Below are 21,907 nucleotides of genomic sequence, written 5' to 3' on the forward strand. Positions count from 1 at the left end.
GTACAGGCGTACAGCTACATGTACTTGCACTTGTAGTACCGCTAACCAGTATCGCCAAGAGGACATAACCCCCCAGAGTGTGCAACGCCTGATCCAGCTCTGCATAGGGTCTTGGTCGAGCGGAATCGGATCTTTGCGTCATAATACCGTACACATCTGAGGGGAACCCGGGGAGTCGCGGGTACTCTTGGATCAAAAACAATGGTGCCCTGCCTCGAGACCGGCCTTGCGTTGGTGTGGAGTGTACGCATGACATCCGAAGATCCGATTCCGCTCGACCAAGACCCTATGCAGAGCTGGATCAGGTGTTGCACACTCTGGGGGTTATGTACTCTTGGTATCGCCAAGAGTACTCTTGGTATCGCGTTATAGCACTGCACCTGTGAACACACATTCAGACCACTAATAGATGTTGATAGAGCAAAGAGTAAATACAATCCCAGGACATTATCCCGTTGCTGGCGCATGCACGTGGTACGTTTGTGGTTCATGCGTGCCCAAACACGCATCCTAGACTTTCACAGAAAACAGCAAATTGAGTCGTAATTTAGGAGCTGCATCTGTGCCTTGATCCTAGAGGGTGGTGGCGTTTCTGCAGATATGGAAAACTAAGGCGAACTGAATCTCACACGAACTGTAAATTTGTTCAGCTTGTGAATTGTTCAACCCTGCCAATCAAAGTGACTGGTATGTACGCTAGTACACGGCAGAAAAATGAGGACATATCGGAATTTCCATTTCGGCACATTTCCATACGCATGACGCCCCAAAGCTAGCATAAGATACACACGAACAAGTGCCAGTTATGAACACAGCTTTAGTGACCGCAGTCACAAGCACACGGCTCATTTGTATTCCAATAGTCAAGTATGGCTAGCTCAAAACTGGTAGCCACAACTCTGAAAAGGCACAATAATAAATATCATAAAAAGAAGGTTTGATTCGGCATAACGTTATTATCGCCAGTTCTATCAATAAACAGCTGGGACAAATGGGGGGGGGGGGGGGGTATGTACATTGGAGAACTGTTAGAGCGACACTAAGCCCAGCCGTCGCATGCTGTATTACTTTCTAAAACAAAGATTATGTAAAATGGTGTTTTACCTTGACATGCACCCTACAAGTAAAATACAGACTAACAGAAGTATACACACATCTTACAACACTAACAAAAGTATACACACATCTTACAACACTAACTATACACAAACAGAACACAATACATGCACATGCACATGCACATGCACATGCACAGAACTGAACAGCAACTAGCAAGACAAGCCAACGTCCATAGCAGTGACGGTGACAGCAGCAGCAGCAGCATTATCGTATGTACACAGCATAAGTAGCAGAGAGAATATTTACACTATATACCACCGCACTCAATCTACACTTCTCCACCGTACCACATCCCAAGCAGGAACTGGTCTGCTGCCAGAGTGTATTGCACTGATCACATACACTAACAGAAATGAAAGCCAGCTGAGTTGAACGCATTCAGGATCCTAAGGGGAACAACAACAAAAGAACACATGAGCACATTTCTGAGTTAGAGCAGGTTGATGTCAGCAAAGAATCAGCAAAGAAGTATGTCATGCTCGGGTATTTCCACGCACACTTCACTGTCAGGGCTCTCATGAATTAACTACAGCACAAGGTACGTTCGGGCCTGGTTAAATCTGGCCTTGGAACATTTAGTTTTCATTGCTGATAGTATGTGCCGGGCCGGTTCTACGACTGGCACATGCTCCAGCCCAAAACAATGGGAGAACCGGGCCACCACATACTACTATTGCTTTCAAGTTCGGCCTCATTTTCTCTGTGCTGCGCTGTTGAGTACACAAAGGACGAAACAGTTCTGTCCGCAGATTGAGCACAACACAATTAAAAAGTTCCCAAGGCAGAAGAGAGGATATGCTTACGCTAGGAAGTCATCGACATCCAGTGTCCTTGCTCGCTTCTCGGCGTATCCAGATTCTGTCAGGATCTCCAGTACTTTCTCCTTTACATCCATGTCTGGCGGAACAGGCTGGTACACACGTACAAACACAGAATACATTATTTGCATCAAAACCAACACATTGGGAAACAATAGAACAGGAGAGTACATTCCCCTCAGCAAGTACAGACCACTCACCAATAGATACAGCCCATCAAGATTTCGAACTGCAAACTGCTAGTACCGTAAAGTACCGCGAGAGCGCCCCACCTTGATTTTACAGCCAGGGAAAGGAAAATCGTATGGCAGAGTGCAACGAAGTTTGTACGGTGTGGGAACCTTAGTGTACTAAAGGTAACACAAAGCAAGTTTTTGTGTGGAGCTCGTGTCCACTAGAAGGTACGGATTGTCTGCAGAACGTGCAATATGTGTACAAAGTTCGTGTCGTATGACCTACAGACAGGAGACCACCTCCACAATACGACCACGGAAGGACGATATGGTGGGGCGCTCTGGCAGTACTTTACGGTACTACATGTACATGTACAGTGGTGTTCTTTGGAGCATAATTTCGGTTCTATTCACTCAATCTGCACAATCTTGGGCTTCCGGGAAAGATCTCCGTGAGAGGTCGATCATGATAGTCAGGATTCTGTATCTCCCCAGTTACAGAGCAGCGACGGTACGAAAAATGACCCAGATGTGTCCAATTGCATACTGCTCAAGCCATTTCATTTTCCTTGATTACTGAGCTCTGATTTTTTTACGCTGTCCACTATTGCGAATATTTACAAGTGAAACCCATGCAAATTTGCGTAAATCACTGTGACGAAAAGTTGTAAAATTCTCATTTCTTGAGTCGCACTGCGCGGAATTGAAGATCGCGGCTCAACTTACAAGTGATTTATCTCAAGACACCATTGCTCACAGCGCTCCACGTATTGTTTCTACCCACAAATCTGTTTTCTCTTCGACCTGGATATGTGCATCGTTGAATTTGAGCAAGATTTGACTGAGTTGCAATGAGTTGGTGCTTTGCATTCAAGTATGAGGCGGCTTTAAAAGGGACAACCCTGTGTCTATTCCCATTTCCATCATACACACCAGGGATGAATTTATCCTGTATCGCATCGCAGTTTGCGATGCAAAATCGATCTAACTGCTACTCAAAATTCACCGTGACTCGCAGAAAATTGCGATACATACAGACTATCCATGCCTAGCCTGCGCTGTCAAGTAACACGTATACAGGGCAGTGTAGGTGGTGCAGGTACTCTCAATCTGCATGCGTGCACATGTATGCTTCAGTCTTTTTTTGCAAATTGGCTTTCAGGCATCACTCTCAAGAAGGACAATGTTGTAAACACCCAGCCTTCAAAGAAAAATGCTAATCAAAATCAAAGACGGCTACACAATTGTGATTTCATATAGCAGAAACTGCTATGCAAAAATATCACAATAAATTCATCCCTGCACACTGTCATGGCATGTGAGTATCATCGTAGGTGCTATCCATTCGCTACCAATTTCAGTTAGATGGACTACATTCCACAAATCGTTGCACACACTCTCAAATCATCGTCTCTATGGCAACAAAAATGCCACGGCTTTACGTTTGTGATATCCATAGCTTTCCAACGGTGTTACAGAGAGTGGTGTCACTGAGGTTGAAATTGAGTTGAATCAAGTGACGATATCTTGTAGAACATGTACATGCACACACACAGATGAGTACAGTACTTTCTGAGAGAGATGGAGACGTAGAGAGAGAGAGAGAGAGAGAGAGAGAGAGAGAGAGAGAGAGAGAGAGAGAGAGAGAGAGAGAGAGAGAGAGAGAGAGAGAGAGAGAGAGAGAGAGAGAGAGAGAGAGAGAGAGAGAGGAGAGAACATAAATGGAGCAACTCCACTTACAATACTGTTCACAGAACAGTGGACTTTGTAATTCTTTTCAAGCATGTCCATGACGGCGGAAGACCTATCGCATACCAACAACAAATTCAAGAAAATGTTCCATCAGATCACTGCACTAATCTGAAGAGAATGCACTGAAGTACAGCAAACAATCGCACAAGTCAGTGCAGGCATGTACAACACATCACAAGACATCAGAATCTCGGCAACAAAAACCACAATCACCAGCTGCTGCTACCGCACCAACAGCATCACCAACAGCGGCAGAAACAGCGGCGGTGGCAGCAGCAGCAGCTGCGGTGGAGACGGCAGCAGTAGCAGCAGCACCACCATCGCCGCAGCTGCTGCTGGTGGTGGTGGTAGTGGTGGTGGCAGCAGCAGCAGCCGCAATAGGAAAGGAAGCAGCTTTGTCTGCTTCGGCTAGATAATGACAAAACCCATCGCACACATGATGTAGTCTACCGTTAAATGCTCTAAAAAGCTAATACCTGAATCCAGCACTCAGTGTCTTGTTCTTCCTGACAAATACAACACGTACCAGACCATCCCACTCCTGTACACATGTACACACAGAACACACACACACCACACGTGTGCACGCACACACGCACACACACACACACACACACACACACACACACACACACACACACACACACACACACACACACACACACACACACACACACACACACACACACACACAGAACATAGAACACAGAAGATGCAGTCAGGACACACAATACTGTACATGGCACACAGAACACAACAGATGCAGTGAGTGTGAGTATCAGAGTGAGTGTGAGTGTGAGGAAAAACACTATCAAGCACATATCACATAAAAGAACAGGCCCGACGGAACCGGTCTGGTTGATCAGGCCATGGCCGGACCAACTTTTTGCCCAACCATCATATCATACACAAAGTATGACAGGCTAGGGTATGGCCGAACCAATCAAAAACTCCTTCCGCCGGTCCCGATGAGAAGGATTACTGAACTGGCCTGGGCAAGCCCATATGCCTCAGAAACATGCAGTAGGCACAACCAGGTAGTAGAGCTTCTACAAGTTTCCACAGTAAAGAGGGCCATCTGGAAAGCCGTGCACATGTACATGGCAAGTAACATGAGTATAGCACACTGCTGTGGACACAACTAACCTGGAAGTTGATGGGAGGTGGAGGCACTTTTGGTTCAATTCTGACAACACTTGATTCCACCTGTGGTGGCGGTTTGAAGTTATTCTTGCCAACCTGGAAGAGAGAGAGAGAGAGAGAGAGAGAGAGAGAGGCAGGGGGGGGGGGGGGATTAGAACACAAGTCGCAACACCACCACCAAGCTACAGTGCTGGTCGACGAAATCTTCCATCACGGGCGCACTTAACACACCTCGAATCAAGCAACCCCTGCCACCCTGTAGCTCTGCAACTCAGCTCATTCTACACATCCACCCTTGCTACTCACAGTGCATTAGCTACACATCCACCCTTGCTACTCACAGTGCATTAGCTACACATCCACCCTTGCTACTCACAGTGCAGTAGCTACACATCCACCCTTGCTACTCACAGTGCAGTAGCTACACATCCACCCTTGCTACTCACAGTGCAGTAGCTACACATCCACCCTTGCTACTCACAGTGCAGTAGCTACGCGAGTGGTTGTATTTCACTGTCCAGCACAATGCGATGACAAATTGACAAGTTGATGTATTGAAGCAGCATTGAAACATGACAACAATTATGTGCAAAGTGACCAGGAATAAAGAAAGGCATAGGGTCTGCATAGCATTCATTGCATCCTAACACACTGTACCTTCATAAGGTGGTCAACGGTAGCTAGTAGTTGTGTATTGACTGAGAGGCGGCAGTAGAGTTTATCACCTGGTTTGGCAACCAGACGCTGTGCAAACTCACGTTGAAACATCAACACAGCACATCTATGCACAAAGCACACACACACACACACACACACACACACACACATGTATGTATCCACACAGGGAGTTACAGTCTTGACAGAATGCTGTGGCACAAGGTAAGGTAGAGCTTGACTAGCGAGTGTTGGACTGCCAGTGACAGAGAGCACAAGACTAGGTAGGCTGCAGTGAGTATGTGGGGCGTAACGCTACACAGAGCCGCGGTTATTAGCAGTATGACAGGTTTAACCACACTTCCCCGGATATAAGTAGCACCTTTTCGCACTTAACTTCAAGGGCAAAGAAGGCAATGCGACTTACAATCGAGTGTGACATCCTACTTATGCGACTGCGGGGGGGGGGGGGGGGGGTACGGTATTAGAGCAGCAAGACACATTCATCCATTTATCAATTCATGGCATATCCTACCTGAAGAATGGTCTGTGAAGAAGCAGCTTGAATACAAATGGTGATGAGATCTGGAGGGAGGGTGGACAAAGAACAACACATTAGGATGTACATATGCACAGTCATGTACAAGGTGAGTACTATAAAGGATGAGCGAGTTCTCACCACCCTGCTAACCACCCTGCTGCTACCTCATCTTACATTGTATGTCTATGGCCTGTTGAATAGGACATGTACTACAGGGTACTCTCATAATCACTATTCTGTTCTCTGGTGATTGCCTAGCGGCATGAAACTCAGAGTTACAACCAACTTGAACGTCCTACGCTGAGTCTGTTATAATTATAATCACTATTCTGTAAATTCTGCAAATTAGCAGTAGCAGTATATTAACCCTTTATTACCGGCCTGCAGACTTTCGATCATATATGATCGAAAGTCTGTAGGCCAGTAATATCTTCGTAACTCCATCATTTCTTGTGCGAATTCAACAATCGAAAGGTCTATTTGATAGCGGAAACTCCAAGCTATCCAATGCAACAATCGCCGAAGAGTTACGATGTCGGACGCCAGAGATATCGCGCGCCGTATTCTCATCTCGGCAAATTCAAATTTTTGATCGATCACTTCGCCATTTTTGGGGAAAATCCCTTTTCGTGTGCTCTTTGAGCGACTAAGTACGTGATAATGACGTAGTCAGCTGAAGTTTGAATCGTCTCAAACAAATTTGAGCGTTCTGCGATGAAGGAGAGTGGAATGGCGTTGATGGGACGAATTTACTTGCATATCAGGCTTGGAGACAACTTTGCTGTGTTACCGCGCCTGATTTGTGGCGACTGGATAATGGAGCTTGGTACCCTGGCGTTGCTCTCGCCAAGAGCTTTCCAACGAGCCCTAGATTGTGAAAATCAAGTGAAGGAGACCAAAGTTATGACCTGGTGAAGTTGGAAATTGTGCTGAAATTCGTAATTCTGGTGCATGCTGTGCAAGTAATCCGGTAATAAAGGGTTAAATGTAAACGTTACAGCGTATAGAGGTTATGCGAAAGGATCACGTGCAGGCGGCGTGCAGGCGGCCAAAGCGGCCGCGCTCCGCAGGGGTGGCAAAAGAGATGAAAAGTTCAAAAGAAGTACATGTGCCTGGAATCATTTCACGAAGGAAATTTCCTGTATCGCTGTTACGTTCCTCTTCTGTTCTTTACAAAGGACTATTGTACGAACGCTGAATCAGTGGCCATGACTTCTCCCAAGTTTTCAAAAGTGTATGACGAGTTAGATGACTCCAGCAAATGCCGGTACAGTGAAAAGCTCGAGCGCGTTGCACCAGACTCGAGTGATCCTTACCTGCCCAGAAGTATTTTTTAGAGGAAGATAAATTTCCACTTGTGGACTATCCCGATATTTACAATTTCTTGGTCAACGCGCCCAGCCCCTACACCAAGGAGCAGCTCAAGGCCTACAAGAGCTTGGAAGGCTACAAATACCTTGTCAGTGGCTGGGTCGGCGATGTTCGTGCGTTTCCAGCGTCCGAATCTGACACATGTGACAGCAAGTTTGTCATCGCCAAAGTCCGCCATTCCCAGTCAGTTTCCGGCACCCATCTGCAACCCTGGATTGCTGCGCAAAACGACGGTAGCGTGATTTGTGCACACTGCACCTGCATGGCTGGTCTTGGTGAGTCTTGTTCTCACGTTGCTGCACTGTTGTTCAGCCTGTATTCTAGAACGCAGCTGATTCAGAACACAGGAAGCACTTCATTGCCGTGCCAATGGTCAACTCCTTCAATGAAGGAGGTGGAGTATGCCAGGATTCGTGACATAAACTTCACTGCACCCGACACTAAACAGCATGGGAGCAAGCGCCGTAGGTCGGAGGAGAAGGTCCCTGCTGATATTAAGCAACCCTCCAGTGCTGAGCTGGGTGAACTATATGGAAATTTATGTCAAGCCGGTAAACCGTCATTACTCTCCCTTGTTCCCGGGTTCTGCGATAGGTACGTACCTTCCAAGCCCGAGGGATATCCACCCATTTTGGATTTATTGTACGAACCAGACATGCTGGATGCTAGTTTTGGGGACCTGCTCGTTCGTTGCGAGGCAGTATTTCCAGCGGTCTGTGTTTCAGAGGAGGAAGCACGCGCTGTGGAACAGGCTACGCGGAACTAGGCAGATTCCAAGGCCTGGTTTGAATTTCGCGCCGGCCGGATCACAGCTTCAAAGTTGAAGTCTGCTGTTCGCACGGATATTAGCCAGCCCTCTGCGTCCTTAGTCCGCTCTGTGTGTTACCCTGAGGCACACAAGTTTCGTAGCAAAGCCACACAATGGGGATGTGATCACGAGCAGAAGGCAATTGACAACTATAGTGAACATGCCAGTGCAACACATCAGAAGGTTGAAGTACTGCCCAGTGGCTTTGTAATTCATCCGGACTATCCATATCTTGGCGCTACTCCCGACTCCCTTGTGCAGTGCTCCTGCTGTGGCAACGGCGTGGTGGAAGTGAAGTGCCCGTACGGGTGCCGAGACAGTAGCCTGCATGATGCTGCCGATTCAGGGAAGTTCTGTCTAGTAAAGTCCGGCGGAGCACTCCACCTTAAGCAAGACCACATGTACTACTACCAAGTACAGCTACAGATGCTGGTGTGTAAGGTGCAGTACTGTGACTTTGTTGTGTGGAATGAAGGTCAGCTGTTTGTGGAGCGTATCTGTGCAGACGCAGATTTCATCCGTGAAGCGGTAGCAGGTGCCAAGAAATTCTTCCAGTGTGCTGCTCTCCCAGAGCTTGTTGGGAAATGGTTCACTAAGACGTTCTCCACTCTTCCTGCCGATGCGTCTTCAGTGGCTACATCAGCCTCGGAACCACTTGGTGCTGCCAGTACAACATCTACTGCGGATCAAGAACGCCCTCCGGAGTTTTGCTACTGCAAGTCTGTGAAGGCTGGCGAGGTACTGCGATGTTCCAACAACGATTGCAGTATTCGTTTGTTCCACATGGCTTGTTTGCAGCTGAAGAGTAAGCCAAAGCGCAAGAACTGGACCTGCCCGGAGTGTCGCAAGATTAAATCTGCCACTAAATAATGATATGCATGTACAATTACAGTGGTAGCGACTTCGGCGACAAGTTTATAGGAATGTTGGTCGCTAAGCACAACGTTCGTCAGCCTACTCAAGCTCAACTGCATGAGGGGTGAATTCCCCGAAACACTGTGTATTGAGCAGGGAGTGGTGCTTTCTTGCAGGTTTGCCGGAAGGAGGGCTCGAGGGACTTCTTCTCTGCTCTAGATGGCAGTTGTGAGTCAGTCAAGTGTCTGGATGGAAGTCGTGAGTTTGTCAAGTTTCTGAATGGCAGTCGTGAGTCAGTCAAATGTCCAGTCAAGGCGGCAGAAAAGCTCGACCTCTAGTATGGGGTGCAACCAACTTTCCATGTACATAGTCATTTTTGTCGTAGCATTTGTAAATCCAAGTCTCAAGCATTTGAGAAGTGATTATATTCATGGAGCCTGCTATTCTGGTATTTCTAGAGTTGCATTTTCAACTTGTTCTGCTGTGCCTTCCACGGTACTTGCTGTTGCACTTGCCACGTGTGTGCATACAATCGGTGGCTGGGCTTTCACAACGATTTCCGTTACCTTTCTTGTATTTCTTTGCTTGCATGTATCTCTGAAGGACCATAATGCTGATTCGTATTTGTGGGTCCCAGGACATGCGTGAAGACCACTCACTGCTTATGCATGTGAGCAGAGGAACTCCATCATTACACATCAAACACTTCGCTCTTTACGTCTCTTCCGGGTGATGTTGGCATAAGTTGAGTTGTTCTTTGGTGCTGGGCATACTACATCTGATGGTACATCGCGCACTACCCAGCACCCTAAGTTGGGTTTCAGGGCTATTCATAATTATTATATTGTGTTGTCCCTATTTGGACCACGAGTCATTATATTGATGCAACAAGAAACGGAGGCATGTCGTGAGTGATGATAGAAGCCATTATTATTACTATTATTATAAGTCTGTTGGCGTTGCCATGACCAAGCAAGCTTGGCTAGCCAGACAAAAGAAACTAGAAACAAGCGAGGTCAATGAGGTGAACACATGCGCATGCAACTGCAGAATAGGTAAAACAGAAATATAATTGCCGGTATATCCAGACAGTCCAAAAAGCACAAGGGGTTAATAATAAATTTGAACAATAATATAATAATTCAAACAGTATTTTGGAGGCGGTGGGAAAAACAGTTTCGTAATACGTATTCGCATGCAACGACGCAAATCCACACAATTCAGTAGACACTTTTTCTATCAAACGTTTTCTAAGCGAAATCTAGGAAACAATGAACAATGAGTTCGAGACGCAACGAGAGAGAGAGAACGATTAAACGAAGACTGGAACAAACAAAGCCAATGGAAAAATATTATGGAGATGCGATTCCGTTAGAAAATGTGCATCGACATACCAAGCCACGGCGGCTCAGTACGAAAGTGTGCCTCCACGATAAATAATTCAAACAGTATTTTGGAGGCGGTGGGAAAAAGTTTCGTAATACGTATTCGCATGCAACGACGCAAATCCACACAATTCAGTAGACACTTTTTCTATCAAACGTTTTCTAAGCGAAATCTAGGAAACAATGAACAATGAGTTCGAGACGCAACGAGAGAGAGAGAACGAATAAACGAAGACTGGAACGAACAAAGCCAATGGAAAAATATTATGGAGATGCGATTCCGTTAGAAAATGTGCATCGACATACCAAGCCACGGCGGCTCAGTACGAAAGTGTGCCTCCACGATAAATAATTCAAACAGTATTTTGGAGGCGGTGGGAAAAACAGTTTCGAAAATAATATAATAATAATAATATAGCAATCATTACAGCTGACAAAGCGGCATGATGTAATTTACTCGAAAGGTACGACGGACTCACAACAGTTGCACAGAGCACAGCAGACGGTGACAACCTTGTCAATGAATGCACATGATGTAGCTTTATCGTCATGCATGAGGAAAGCAATGGGCAAAGTGCCAGAGAGGATCGTGTATTTCTGGCAAAGCATTCCAATCACTCGCTCCACATGGATACGGACGCGTGACACTTGTCGAGCACTGTCCAATTTCAGCCTGGAGAGTTGCTTCTTCCCCTTCGTAAATGGGGGCATCACCAACTCTGCGCAGAACATGCCAACGCTGTCTTCAACAGTGAAACCACGGTCAGCCATCACCTGGTCACCCGGATTTAGGTGACTAAGCAGACCGCAGTGCTCTGTGATGAACTTGTCTGAGGCTCTCCCGCCCCATGCATGCGAAATAAATGTAATGACACCTTGTGGCGCTACGCCAATCAAAAACTTTGCAGTGTTATGGCTTTTATAGTGAGAGTACGTTTGAGCTCTTGCCATCAGATCAGAAGGTCGTTCACAAAAAACTTCAAAGCAGTCAATAATGACAGCACAGCCCGGGAAATGCTTACGAAATTCAAGCGGCAGAGTTTTGCGTAGTTCGTCCCTTTCCGGCCATTTGACAAGTGGTCTCAGCATCACATGCATCACCCGGATCCAGCGCTGGAAAATCCGGCACACGGTCGACTGGTGAATGCCGAATCTGTACGCCAAGTCTTGGTCCCGACAATTCAGCCGAAGCTTCATGAGAACAATCAAGAACTGCTGGAAGAGAGAGAGCGTGTGGCGGTGGTGCTGTGGAACTCTCTTCCTCACGTGTTCAAATATGCCCATCATGGTCCCAAAAGACTGCAAACCAGTGTAGAAGAGCACCTTCGCGTTGTCTTTCTCAAACGACTCGATTGACAAGGTGTCACCTTGTCCTGGAGCGTGTGGCATCCCTTTGCTTTCCAGGACCAAACGGTTGTTTGTCTCCTCCAGCCGCGTCAAGTGCTCCATATCCATGTCAGTCTGCGATGAGACACTGGAGACTGCTACAGGATCAGACTCTACCTCTGCACCATAGGCACCAGGCAAATCTGCCATTGCCTCTGTGAAGTCATTCCCGGAGGCGTCCACTTTCACTGGTGTCTGCGTCTTGCTCTCCTCGAACGTCAGCTTCCGCTTCGCTCGGCGTTCATATGCCACCAAATCCCTCTCCGCTTTACGCTTTACAGGAGTCCTGACATGTTCAAAAAGTTTCGGAACGTAAGCGGGAGATAGTGGATCGTTGCTCTTCTCTGCGCCTACGAAATGGTCTGAACAGATCCTGCTACTGTCAGTTGGCTTCCAATTCTCTCGTCTCATAGCCGCAACCCATAGTTTGCGCCGCTCGTCCGCTACAGGAAACTTGTAAAACTTCACAGCCGTTCCAGGATCGGCACGATTGCTACATCCGACGGCTGCACAACTCTTCGGCATGTTGAAGGCTAAAAACTTCAGCAAGCGAGACACCAGCGGAAATCAAAATAAAAGTGAGGAACGATATGTCGACAACCAAGAACAAATTTTACTTTTCCTCTCAAAGACTAGTAAAAAATAGTTCAAGCAGAAACGACTTCATTTTGCCACCCCTGCCACTCGCAGCCGCCTTGGCGCTCCTCGTGACGTCATTCGCATAACCTCTATACCGACGGCACACTATGAGCCACTTGTGCAATCATTTATCACCCAGCCTAGGTAGGGGTGAGGTAGCATTCCCTGCACAATACGCTGGTTGCTAGAGAGGTGACCAGAGCATGTACAGTGAACAGTGTACACTGTACAGTTCTATGCAGTGAAAGAGACTAGGAGCGCTAGCAACGCCACAACCACTGACCTGATAGGGCATGTTGGCCACACAGATGTCAAAGAATGGTAGGTCAGTTTTCAGGACATCGCCAACAATAAATTGAACTTTGCTTGCAGCAGGCCTACAAAACAGCAGAATGAATGTAATGTCATATCCAGGCACAATATCCAGTCACATCGGCATGGCAATGTACATGGAAATAGCAGAGAACAAGGTACATGTGCACAGTGATACTGATAGTGAGAAAGTATAGCTCTGACAACAAAGTATTACCAGCACTGCACTGGGAGCTGCAGGGAAAGGCGAAACCAAGAATAGTTCCATCCCCACCACACACACACACACACACACACACACACACACACACACACACACACACACACACACACACACACACACACACACACACACACTTGTACTTGTTGCTCACTGCCAAAACTGGTCACGCGGGTCTCCCCGGGAGAGGGGAGAGAGACTCAAAAGGAATCTTGGAAAGATGACTCAATTGGCTATTGAACCGCCCAACGGCCGACACCCCCTGAAATCCCCAAAACTCTGGGTGGACTTGAAAATGATCCCACTTATGGGCTCACCACACCTCAGTAAGTGGGTGAGGACAAGGTGCAGAAAAAGGATTGACGGCATCAGGGTATCCGTCCAGGGATCCAACTGCAGTTACCCCTGCCCCCAGTGAAGGTAATACTTGCTACTAGTGTGGGTGGCTAAATCAGAGTGGATCTGATATAAGCTTCACTAGCACCATTGATTACACAAGAGTTAATCTAGCCAGAAGCAGTCCATGGTTAACAGGTATGTATACTTCAAATAGAAAGTAATATTATGAACCCTGCAACCAACAAAGGTGGCAACACACACACACACACACACACACACACACACACACACACACACACACACACACACACACACACACACACACACACACACACACACCATTGGACGTCCATCGCCGGAGGCGATGATAGCAATGCTACAGCTTAAGCCATAGCCACTTGTACTGGGATTGCACCATTCAACACACACACACACACACACACACACACACACACACACACACACACACACACACACACACACACACACACGCACCCACGCACGCACCCCCCCCCCCCCACACACACACACACCTTGAAACTGCCACCTAAAGGTGATGCAGTGCCTCAAAGAGGCAAGGAGGGCAGAGTTACTTCTTGCATTTGTGTTGAGCCAGGTACTGGGGATGTGTGAACTTCCGAGAGCAGGTCGGGCATGGGATGGTGCGGCACTCGGAGCCAGAGCTGCATGTTCTGTGGTTGCAGTTGTGCCGGCGGTGCCCAGCTTTGCTCCGGAAACAGCGGTCACAGGTGTGGCAGTGGTAATGACATTGGCTGCAATCAGGTGGGCGAGGTGCAACAATCTCTGGAACTGGAGCGTCTCCTCCCAGTTCACGGCTGTTCAAGCTAGCTCCGTTCCTCGACGAGAATGGCTTGTTGCGAGTTGGTGGTAGGCTGCAGGAAAGTCAGCTTGGGTATGAAAAACACCCAATCATCCTAGCCAAGCACCATCTGACGGAGTTGCTACTGAAGATGATCCACAATCAGCGTCTTCACCAGGGAGTTGAGAGTGTCCTTGCTTTCATACAACAGCGATTCTGGATCTTGGCAGGAAGGCGCATGCTCAGGAGCGTTGCAGAGCAATGTCTAGTCTGTCGTTGGTTCAAGGCTAAGGCAGCAGCTGAGATAGTGGCACCATTACCATCAGATCGAGTAGAGCACCAGCAAGCCTTTGGTTTAACAGGCATCGATTATGCAGGTCCGCTCTATGTACGAAATGGTGACAAGATGGAGAAGCCATGGATTGTGCTCTTCGTGTGTGGAACGACGAGTGCAGTGCATCTTGATTTGGTCGATAGTTCGTCCACAGAAGCGTTTCTGCTGGTCTATCGAAGGTTCGTTGCGAGACATGGTACGCCCAGCAAGATCAGGTCAGATAACGCTACAACTTTCAAGGCGGCCGCAGACAAGGTGTTGGTCATGTGGGTCTTCACTCCACCCGCAGCGCCTTGGTTTGGAGGGTTCTATGAGAGACTCGTAGGATGCGTGAAGTCACCTTTAACCCTTTGGAGTCCGTAACTTTTTTGCTTCCGCAGAATTTGTGGCAGTCACGAAAATGCGCACTCAATTTCCAACATAACTTTGGTTCTACTTCACCGATTTTGAAGATCTTAGGCTCGTTGGAAAGCTCTTGATGAGAGAAATACAGTCAGTATCGCCTATAAGGTTGGCGGCTATAGTGATATACCGGATATAGTGATCAATTTCTCAAATTCATTTTCATTTGCCATAACTAAGTATGCACAGTTACCGCGTATAGTAATAATCGTCTATAGTAATATATCGCCTATAGTGATCAAATTCTTATTTCAAAAGACCTTTGTTACATTATTTTTGCTTCGGTTATAGTGATTGATGTAAAATCAAGCGATGTTAGAGGAGAACAGGGTGTTGCTTCTTCGTGAAGAACTTGTCCAGTGAGTGTTGTTTGGTGAGTTTTGCTCGTACAAGTTGCCAAAATATGCCTCCATCGTGAGGAAATGCTGATTTTGTGTGTCAGGAGCTACAGCCAGCTACATGACATTGTACATGTATGTAGTGCGTATGTGCACGGCGCGCTGAGTCGTTTGACACCCCACTCGCATACATTGCATGCAGTATCGGTCATAGTAATATATCGCTTATACTAAGTTATAGTGATAAAATGCTCAAAATCAAACACCAACGCTATAGGCGATACTGACTGTACAATGAGCCCAAACTCGCCAAGAGCACTATTCATTGTCCGCCACAACGCGCCCCAAACGCGAGTCCAGCTCCATATCTGAGACGAAATCGGTCTCCTGTAGCCATTTCACTGAATCTAGCTCCGAACTGGTCAAATTTTTTCGAGTAGAAGCTTACCTTGCCGTGACTTCGCGCCGCGCCGGTCCTGGCACGTGCCGCCTGTCATGAACCTGGGAAAATCCCTTTTTTTCACGCACTGCTGACTCGCAGCACGCAGCGCAGAAAATTCGAAATGTTTGATCGCTCGCCGCTCACTCAACCTGCATCGGAGAGACTTCGGACCTGTTCGAGGTGATAGCTGAGAGTTTGCTCTACCATGTAGACCCTTCGATTGTTGAATTTGGTCAAGATTTGGCCGAGAACCGAAAGTTTGACTGCGCCCACATGCATAAAAAATGCCCATGGTTCGAAATCGAACCATGGACTCCAAAGGGTTAAAGAAGAGGCTAGGAAAAGCGATGCTGAAGCCTGATGAGCTACGTACCGTTCTGGCTGAGATTGAAGCTGTGGTGAATGCGCGCCCGCTTACCAAGGTATCAACAGATGTTAGCGATGAGAGTGCCTGACGCCGGCAATGATGTTGGATAACATCTTTGCGCCCAGTGGTCCTGAGCCAGAGAAAGACATGACCGCTGCTCAGCTCTCGGCTCGTCATCGTTACATTATGACAGTGAAGGAGCACTTGGCCAAGAGGTGGCGTGAGGAGTACGTTGTCGGTCTCAGCAGCTACCAATCGGAACAGGCAAGGGAAGTCAAGCCAGGTGATGTTGTGCTTGTTATTGACGACCAGAAGAAGAGACATCTCTGGAAGCTAGGCCGTGTGATCGAGATGTTCCGAGGTCGTGACGGGAAGCGTAGAGTTGCGCGAGTGAAGATCGGTCAGAGTACTCTGTTGCGCGCAATTCAGCGGTTGATCCCGCTTGAAGTCTCCAGTGAGGCAGACGTTGATGTTTGTTGTCCTGCAAATGGGTCAGCTAAGGAAGTCGCTACTCCTGAAGCCGCAGCAGCAGACGCTGAACCTTATCGCAGATCGCGTCGCCCCATCAGGAGACCCGTTCGTCTTGATTTGTAACGTGCAGAGTCCTTTGGTGGGGAGAATGTTGTGAATCTGGTGTTGGAAAGGTCTCTGAGCAGTTGTTAGAGGGGTGTGAACTTGCCAAATGCGTAAAACCATGCCTGTCCCTTCGTAATGCTGCACAAGTTTTTGTTGTATAATTGTGCATGAAAATAGCTCTATGTGCTGGCTGTTACAGTGTCTAATCATGACAATGGCAACTTTTACGAATAATCAAGTAGCTGATTATGTGCATGTTTGAAAACGAATGCCATTATTGGAATTAAACAATCGACGAGGAGACAATAGTCGTAAAATGGCAATAAATAAGATAAATTGTGCACTCATAACAACAGCAAAAATGAAGAAAGTCAAGTTCCATAACGTTTTCTTGTGACTGTCATCAGTGGAACGCCGTCACATAAAAATGTAATAACTAAAACACACACTTATATACATGTAGCTAATATGGTTTCAGGTAGAAATACAGCAGCTAACAAGTACAAAAGCGAAGTTTGCACCTTTGCAATGTGTGAATATAGTGTATGTGAGAAAGGTAGTGGCAGATGAATGTGATACTGTGTTTCTTCAAGCAATTGCAGGTGTTGGAGGCTGTGTATATTCGTACTCGTGACCCTGTGCTATGTAAACAGAAAGAAAACGTTGTATCACTCACACTCTTCAAGTAATACACACGCACCATTACATTCATTCACACAGTATCACATTCACCTGCCACTACCTTTCTCACATACACTATATTCACACATTGCAAAGGTGCAAACTTCGCTTTTTGTACTTGTTAGCTGCTGTATTTCTACCTGAAACCATATTAGCTACATGTATATAAGTGTGTGTTTTAGTTATTACATTTTTATGTGACGGCGTTCCACTGATGACAGTCACAAGAAAACGTTATGGAACTTGACTTTCTTCATTTTTGCTGTTGTTATGAGTGCACAATTAATTTTATCTTATTTATTGCCATTTTATGTATATAAGTGTGTGTTTTAGTTATTACATTTTTATGTGACGGCGTTCCACTGATGACAGTCACAAGAAAACGTTATCGAACTTGACTTTCTGACTTTCTTCATTTTTGCTGTTGTTATGAGTGCACAATTTATCTTATTTATTGCCATTTTACGATTATTGGAATTCCACAATGTATTTTCTGTACTTACATTTTGCTGTCTCTAGCTGTTCCTCCGTTCAGGAAGCTGTTGCTTGTTCAGCGGAATTTAATTGAGAGCTGTCAGCCACTGCTGACAGAATAGGTAGGACTGTCAACCATTGCTGACAGATGGAACTCTAAGAAGCTAACTAAATTATTTGATTCGAAGTGCATTTTGATTTGTTTGTTGCACGCGTGCTGAAAAGTAAGTGAAGTTCTGTTGTTGCTTGCGCAATTTTGCGGAAGTTGAATCCATGTTTAACGCAGCCCGCCTGAGCAGGCGCACATGACATGCTGCATGCGCTGTTTTGCGTGCATTTTCGGCATTGACTGGCTCTGGTGTTTTGGTACGCTACTTCCATCCGTGTACTACTCCGGTCTTCATTTTTCCAATCGTTTTTGCTTTTTTTCCTGTGTGTTCTTTTTTTGCTGTTGGAGAGAACTGTTAGATCGTCTCTCTGTGCTTCCTTTATTCAATTTCTTAGTTAGTTTTCAATTCTCTTTAATATCATAATATCGTCTATGCAAGTTGTAAAACTCAACGGATCTTGTGAGTTGTGATGGTAGTCCCCTCGCCTGGGAGATTCTAAGTTACCAGTGTGTAACATTTTTTGGCACACACACACACACACACACACACACACACACACACACACACACACACACACACACACACACTTACTTACTTACTTACTTACTTACTTACTTACTTACTTACTGTACTTGTTGCTCACTGCCAAAACTGGTCACGTGAGTCCCCCCGGGAGAGGGGAACACCTCAGACCTCAGACATGCCCATCGCGGAAGCGATGATAGCGAACAGCTATGTTAGACATAGCAACTTGTGCTGGGATTACACCATTCAACAGCTTGCAAGGCTGATGAATTGACCGCCACTATTTTTAGCCTGGTATCCACCACACAGCTATTTGAAGTGACTTTTTCTGGCCAGTGAATCCCTATTTTTCATTTTTCCATTTTTTTTCTACACACACACCACACCACATACTCCGGCATGCACTGGCTGTTGGTAACCACCCAGGAGAATGAAAGAAAAGTCAGGAAGAGTCCGAGAAAGAGAAGAAAGACATGTGCGACCATAATCGTCGGGAATTGAACCCGCAACCTCTCGATTGGAAATCGACTGCACATACCACTGCACCATATGGGACACACACACACACACACACACACACACACACACACACACACACACACACACACACACACACACACACACACACATGTACGCAAGTGAACATAAACACTATAAAACACATGCACACACTCCTATGCTGTTGAACGTCCAGCTAGCCCGGCCCTGAATCAAAGGCAAACCAAAAGAGAAAACTTACGTTCCCTGGATTCGTTTCTGGAGTTCTGCCACCATTCTTACGTCCACTTCACACGCCACAATCTAATGGCCAGAATGTAGATATAAGCAGTACACACAAAAAGATAGATAGGTAGATAGATAGAAAGAGAGAGAGAGAGAGAGAGAGAGAGAGAGAGAGAGAGAGAGAGAGAGAGAGAGAGAGAAGAGAGAGAACCTGTTCTCTTTTGTGCAATGACATGAAAGTGAGTCCAGGGCTCCAGCAAGGGTTGTCTTCCAACCACTCACAAAAATTCGATGGGACTAAATGGCAAATGCCAACAGCTGCATTGTACCAGAATAAAACATACGCAGGCGAGAAAAATATGTCAAGCATGAGGATGCATGATGTTCTCACATATTTCTTGAAGGTGTTGGGAACATGTTCAAAGCCAGCAATACAAAAAAGAAAGAAAAGTTAGAACGGAAACGAATCCACTGCAAACATGTTTCCGCTTACTACATACAGTGCTGTAACAACGACAGTGACGACTAGTTCACGGTAGAAATGGGAAATGGGTTGATAAGTCACCTCCTGTGCTACTACATGTAGTGTGATGTGTTCTAATTACCAAGACGTACCTTCTTGCACTTGTCCACCATTTTCATTGTCATGTTACCCGTGCCAGGGCCAATTTCCAGAACGGTATCCGTTGGTCGGATTGCAGCCTGGCCAGGAATACAACAGAAACACAACACAACAGAGCAGAGCATGTATCGTACTGACAAGTCACCACCCTACTACTTGACACAATATCACAATTCACTACTACTACTTGCACTATTACTCCAGTCTACTGTCTACATTGGTGGCAACTTGCAAGTGTAATCTGACGAGTTATTATCGAGGGCGGATTACAACCATAACGAGTGAGTGGTGAGTAGTCGGTATGATTATTTCAGTCATAGAGTGTAGTACCTGAAGTGTACCCAAGCAACAGACCAACTGTGGCGCCACTGGACAATCCCCAACATAGCATGCATGAATACTGTGGTATGTTGCCTGGTGTCCAGTTCCACCTCTGCTATGCGTCCAACAGCTTTCTCCCAAGTCTCCTCAAGACCATGCTCTCATGTGACTTCAGTAGATCCACACAGAGATGGCATACGCATTGGATTCCATGTAAAGCCTCAAGCACCCGCATCACTGCGTGTCTGTCGGCTGAGGGAGGGAGGGGGAGAGAGTCTCTCCTGCAAGCGTACTTGGAGTAAGCTTTGATCCTTGTCTTCACATGCCTGAATTATCAGGTCAGCTGTTTGTTGTGCAACTCCGTTGCCGTCATTGCCAATACTGATGAGCAACCCGCTGCCGAGGTCACATTACATGACTGCTGCAGGTCCCCCTCTGCCCACATTGTAGGCAATAAGGTAACGCCACTTTGTATTTCGCTGCTGCTGCTGCCTTATGGAACAAGCTGCCACCAGGAATTCGATCTGTTTGTGAACTCCCTGCATTCAAGCATTCTCTCTCTTCCACTGATGTCATAAATCTCCATGAATGACTGCTGGCAACCTATCGTGCAGCACTCTAGTGTCTCTTTTGCTCATCACGTGTTGTATTCGAAAGAAATGATATGCTCATAATGGTCTACATTCATACGGAGACTTTTACTGCTTTCAACTCCCTCAAACTTAGGAATATATTGACGTAGTCAAGTGGTGTGCTTCACTTTGAATATCATATTGATCTATTGAGCTTTATTTCCTCCTCTGCTTTGAACCCCTGTTTTCTTCTTCTTCAAATTCCTCATGCATTGTACTTACATGACATCAAGCCACAATGTGACAAGACTCATACTAATTACACAATACCCCCCCCCCCCCCCACACACACACACCTCCTTCTCCCTCTCTTATTCTTAGATAACATAAAATTAACATGCTCCTAATCGAATGTTCAAGATTTCATATACTCATTTATTTGTTCATCTCCTCTGTTTCTTAATAACTTATATCTATAAAATATCTCCATCATTAACTCTTGTCGGGGCCAAGGCAGTGGTCTGGTGAGAACTTATCAGTGCATGTTCATTTCATGAACAAATTGATGTTCACTGGATGAATAATGGTTTGAACACTCCACATGTAGCTCACTATATGGCCATTTGACAGATTTCATATTTATTATGATGAAGCAGTAAACTAAAATAATGAATGCTAGATTTTATACACTCATGCCAAGGCACAAGAAACCTCCAGTCAGTCGAAGCAAGACTAAGGAGCGACAACCCAATACAAATTCATGGAATGTTCACATCATAATGCTTACCTTGTCCACAATTCCTTGAATTACCAGCGGATTTTTCAGGATATGCTGTCCAAACTCTTTTTTGAAATGGATACCTTGCTGGATTTGGCCGTGCACCCGGCTCTTCTTCTCAGCTCTGATTTTAGGCATCTTTACAGGACAAGCAGGCTCACTCAAGAACTACGATCAAATCTTGCAATCAAGAACCGCTCCAATGGCGATACAGTAATCTCACGACCAAAATTATTGTGCTGCTTCTAGAGCTTCTCACAATATTTTTTTGTATCTGTGTGCATGTGTGTGATTCATTCCCATGCCA

The 21,907-nt window shown here is 46.2% G+C and overlaps 1 protein-coding gene across 1 annotated transcript; it reads right to left on the minus strand.

The window, feature by feature from the left end:
• Window positions 1-797: 797 nt before the first annotated feature.
• On the minus strand, window positions 798-21,841 carry LOC135806654 (probable dimethyladenosine transferase). Its single transcript, XM_065320882.1, has 11 exons — window positions 21,610-21,841; window positions 19,923-20,009; window positions 19,324-19,385; window positions 12,928-13,021; window positions 6,195-6,244; window positions 5,663-5,786; window positions 5,009-5,101; window positions 4,339-4,403; window positions 3,851-3,914; window positions 1,923-2,029; window positions 798-1,505 (listed from the first exon to the last, which is right to left on the minus strand). Exons 1-11 carry the CDS (start codon window positions 21,736-21,738, stop codon window positions 1,463-1,465), a joined length of 918 nt encoding a protein of 305 aa, XP_065176954.1. The 5' UTR covers window positions 21,739-21,841; the 3' UTR covers window positions 798-1,462.
• Window positions 21,842-21,907: the final 66 nt, after the last annotated feature.

Source organism: Sycon ciliatum, chromosome 1 (assembly GCF_964019385.1).
Source record: "Sycon ciliatum chromosome 1, ocSycCili1.1, whole genome shotgun sequence".
NCBI lineage: Eukaryota > Metazoa > Porifera > Calcarea > Leucosolenida > Sycettidae > Sycon > Sycon ciliatum.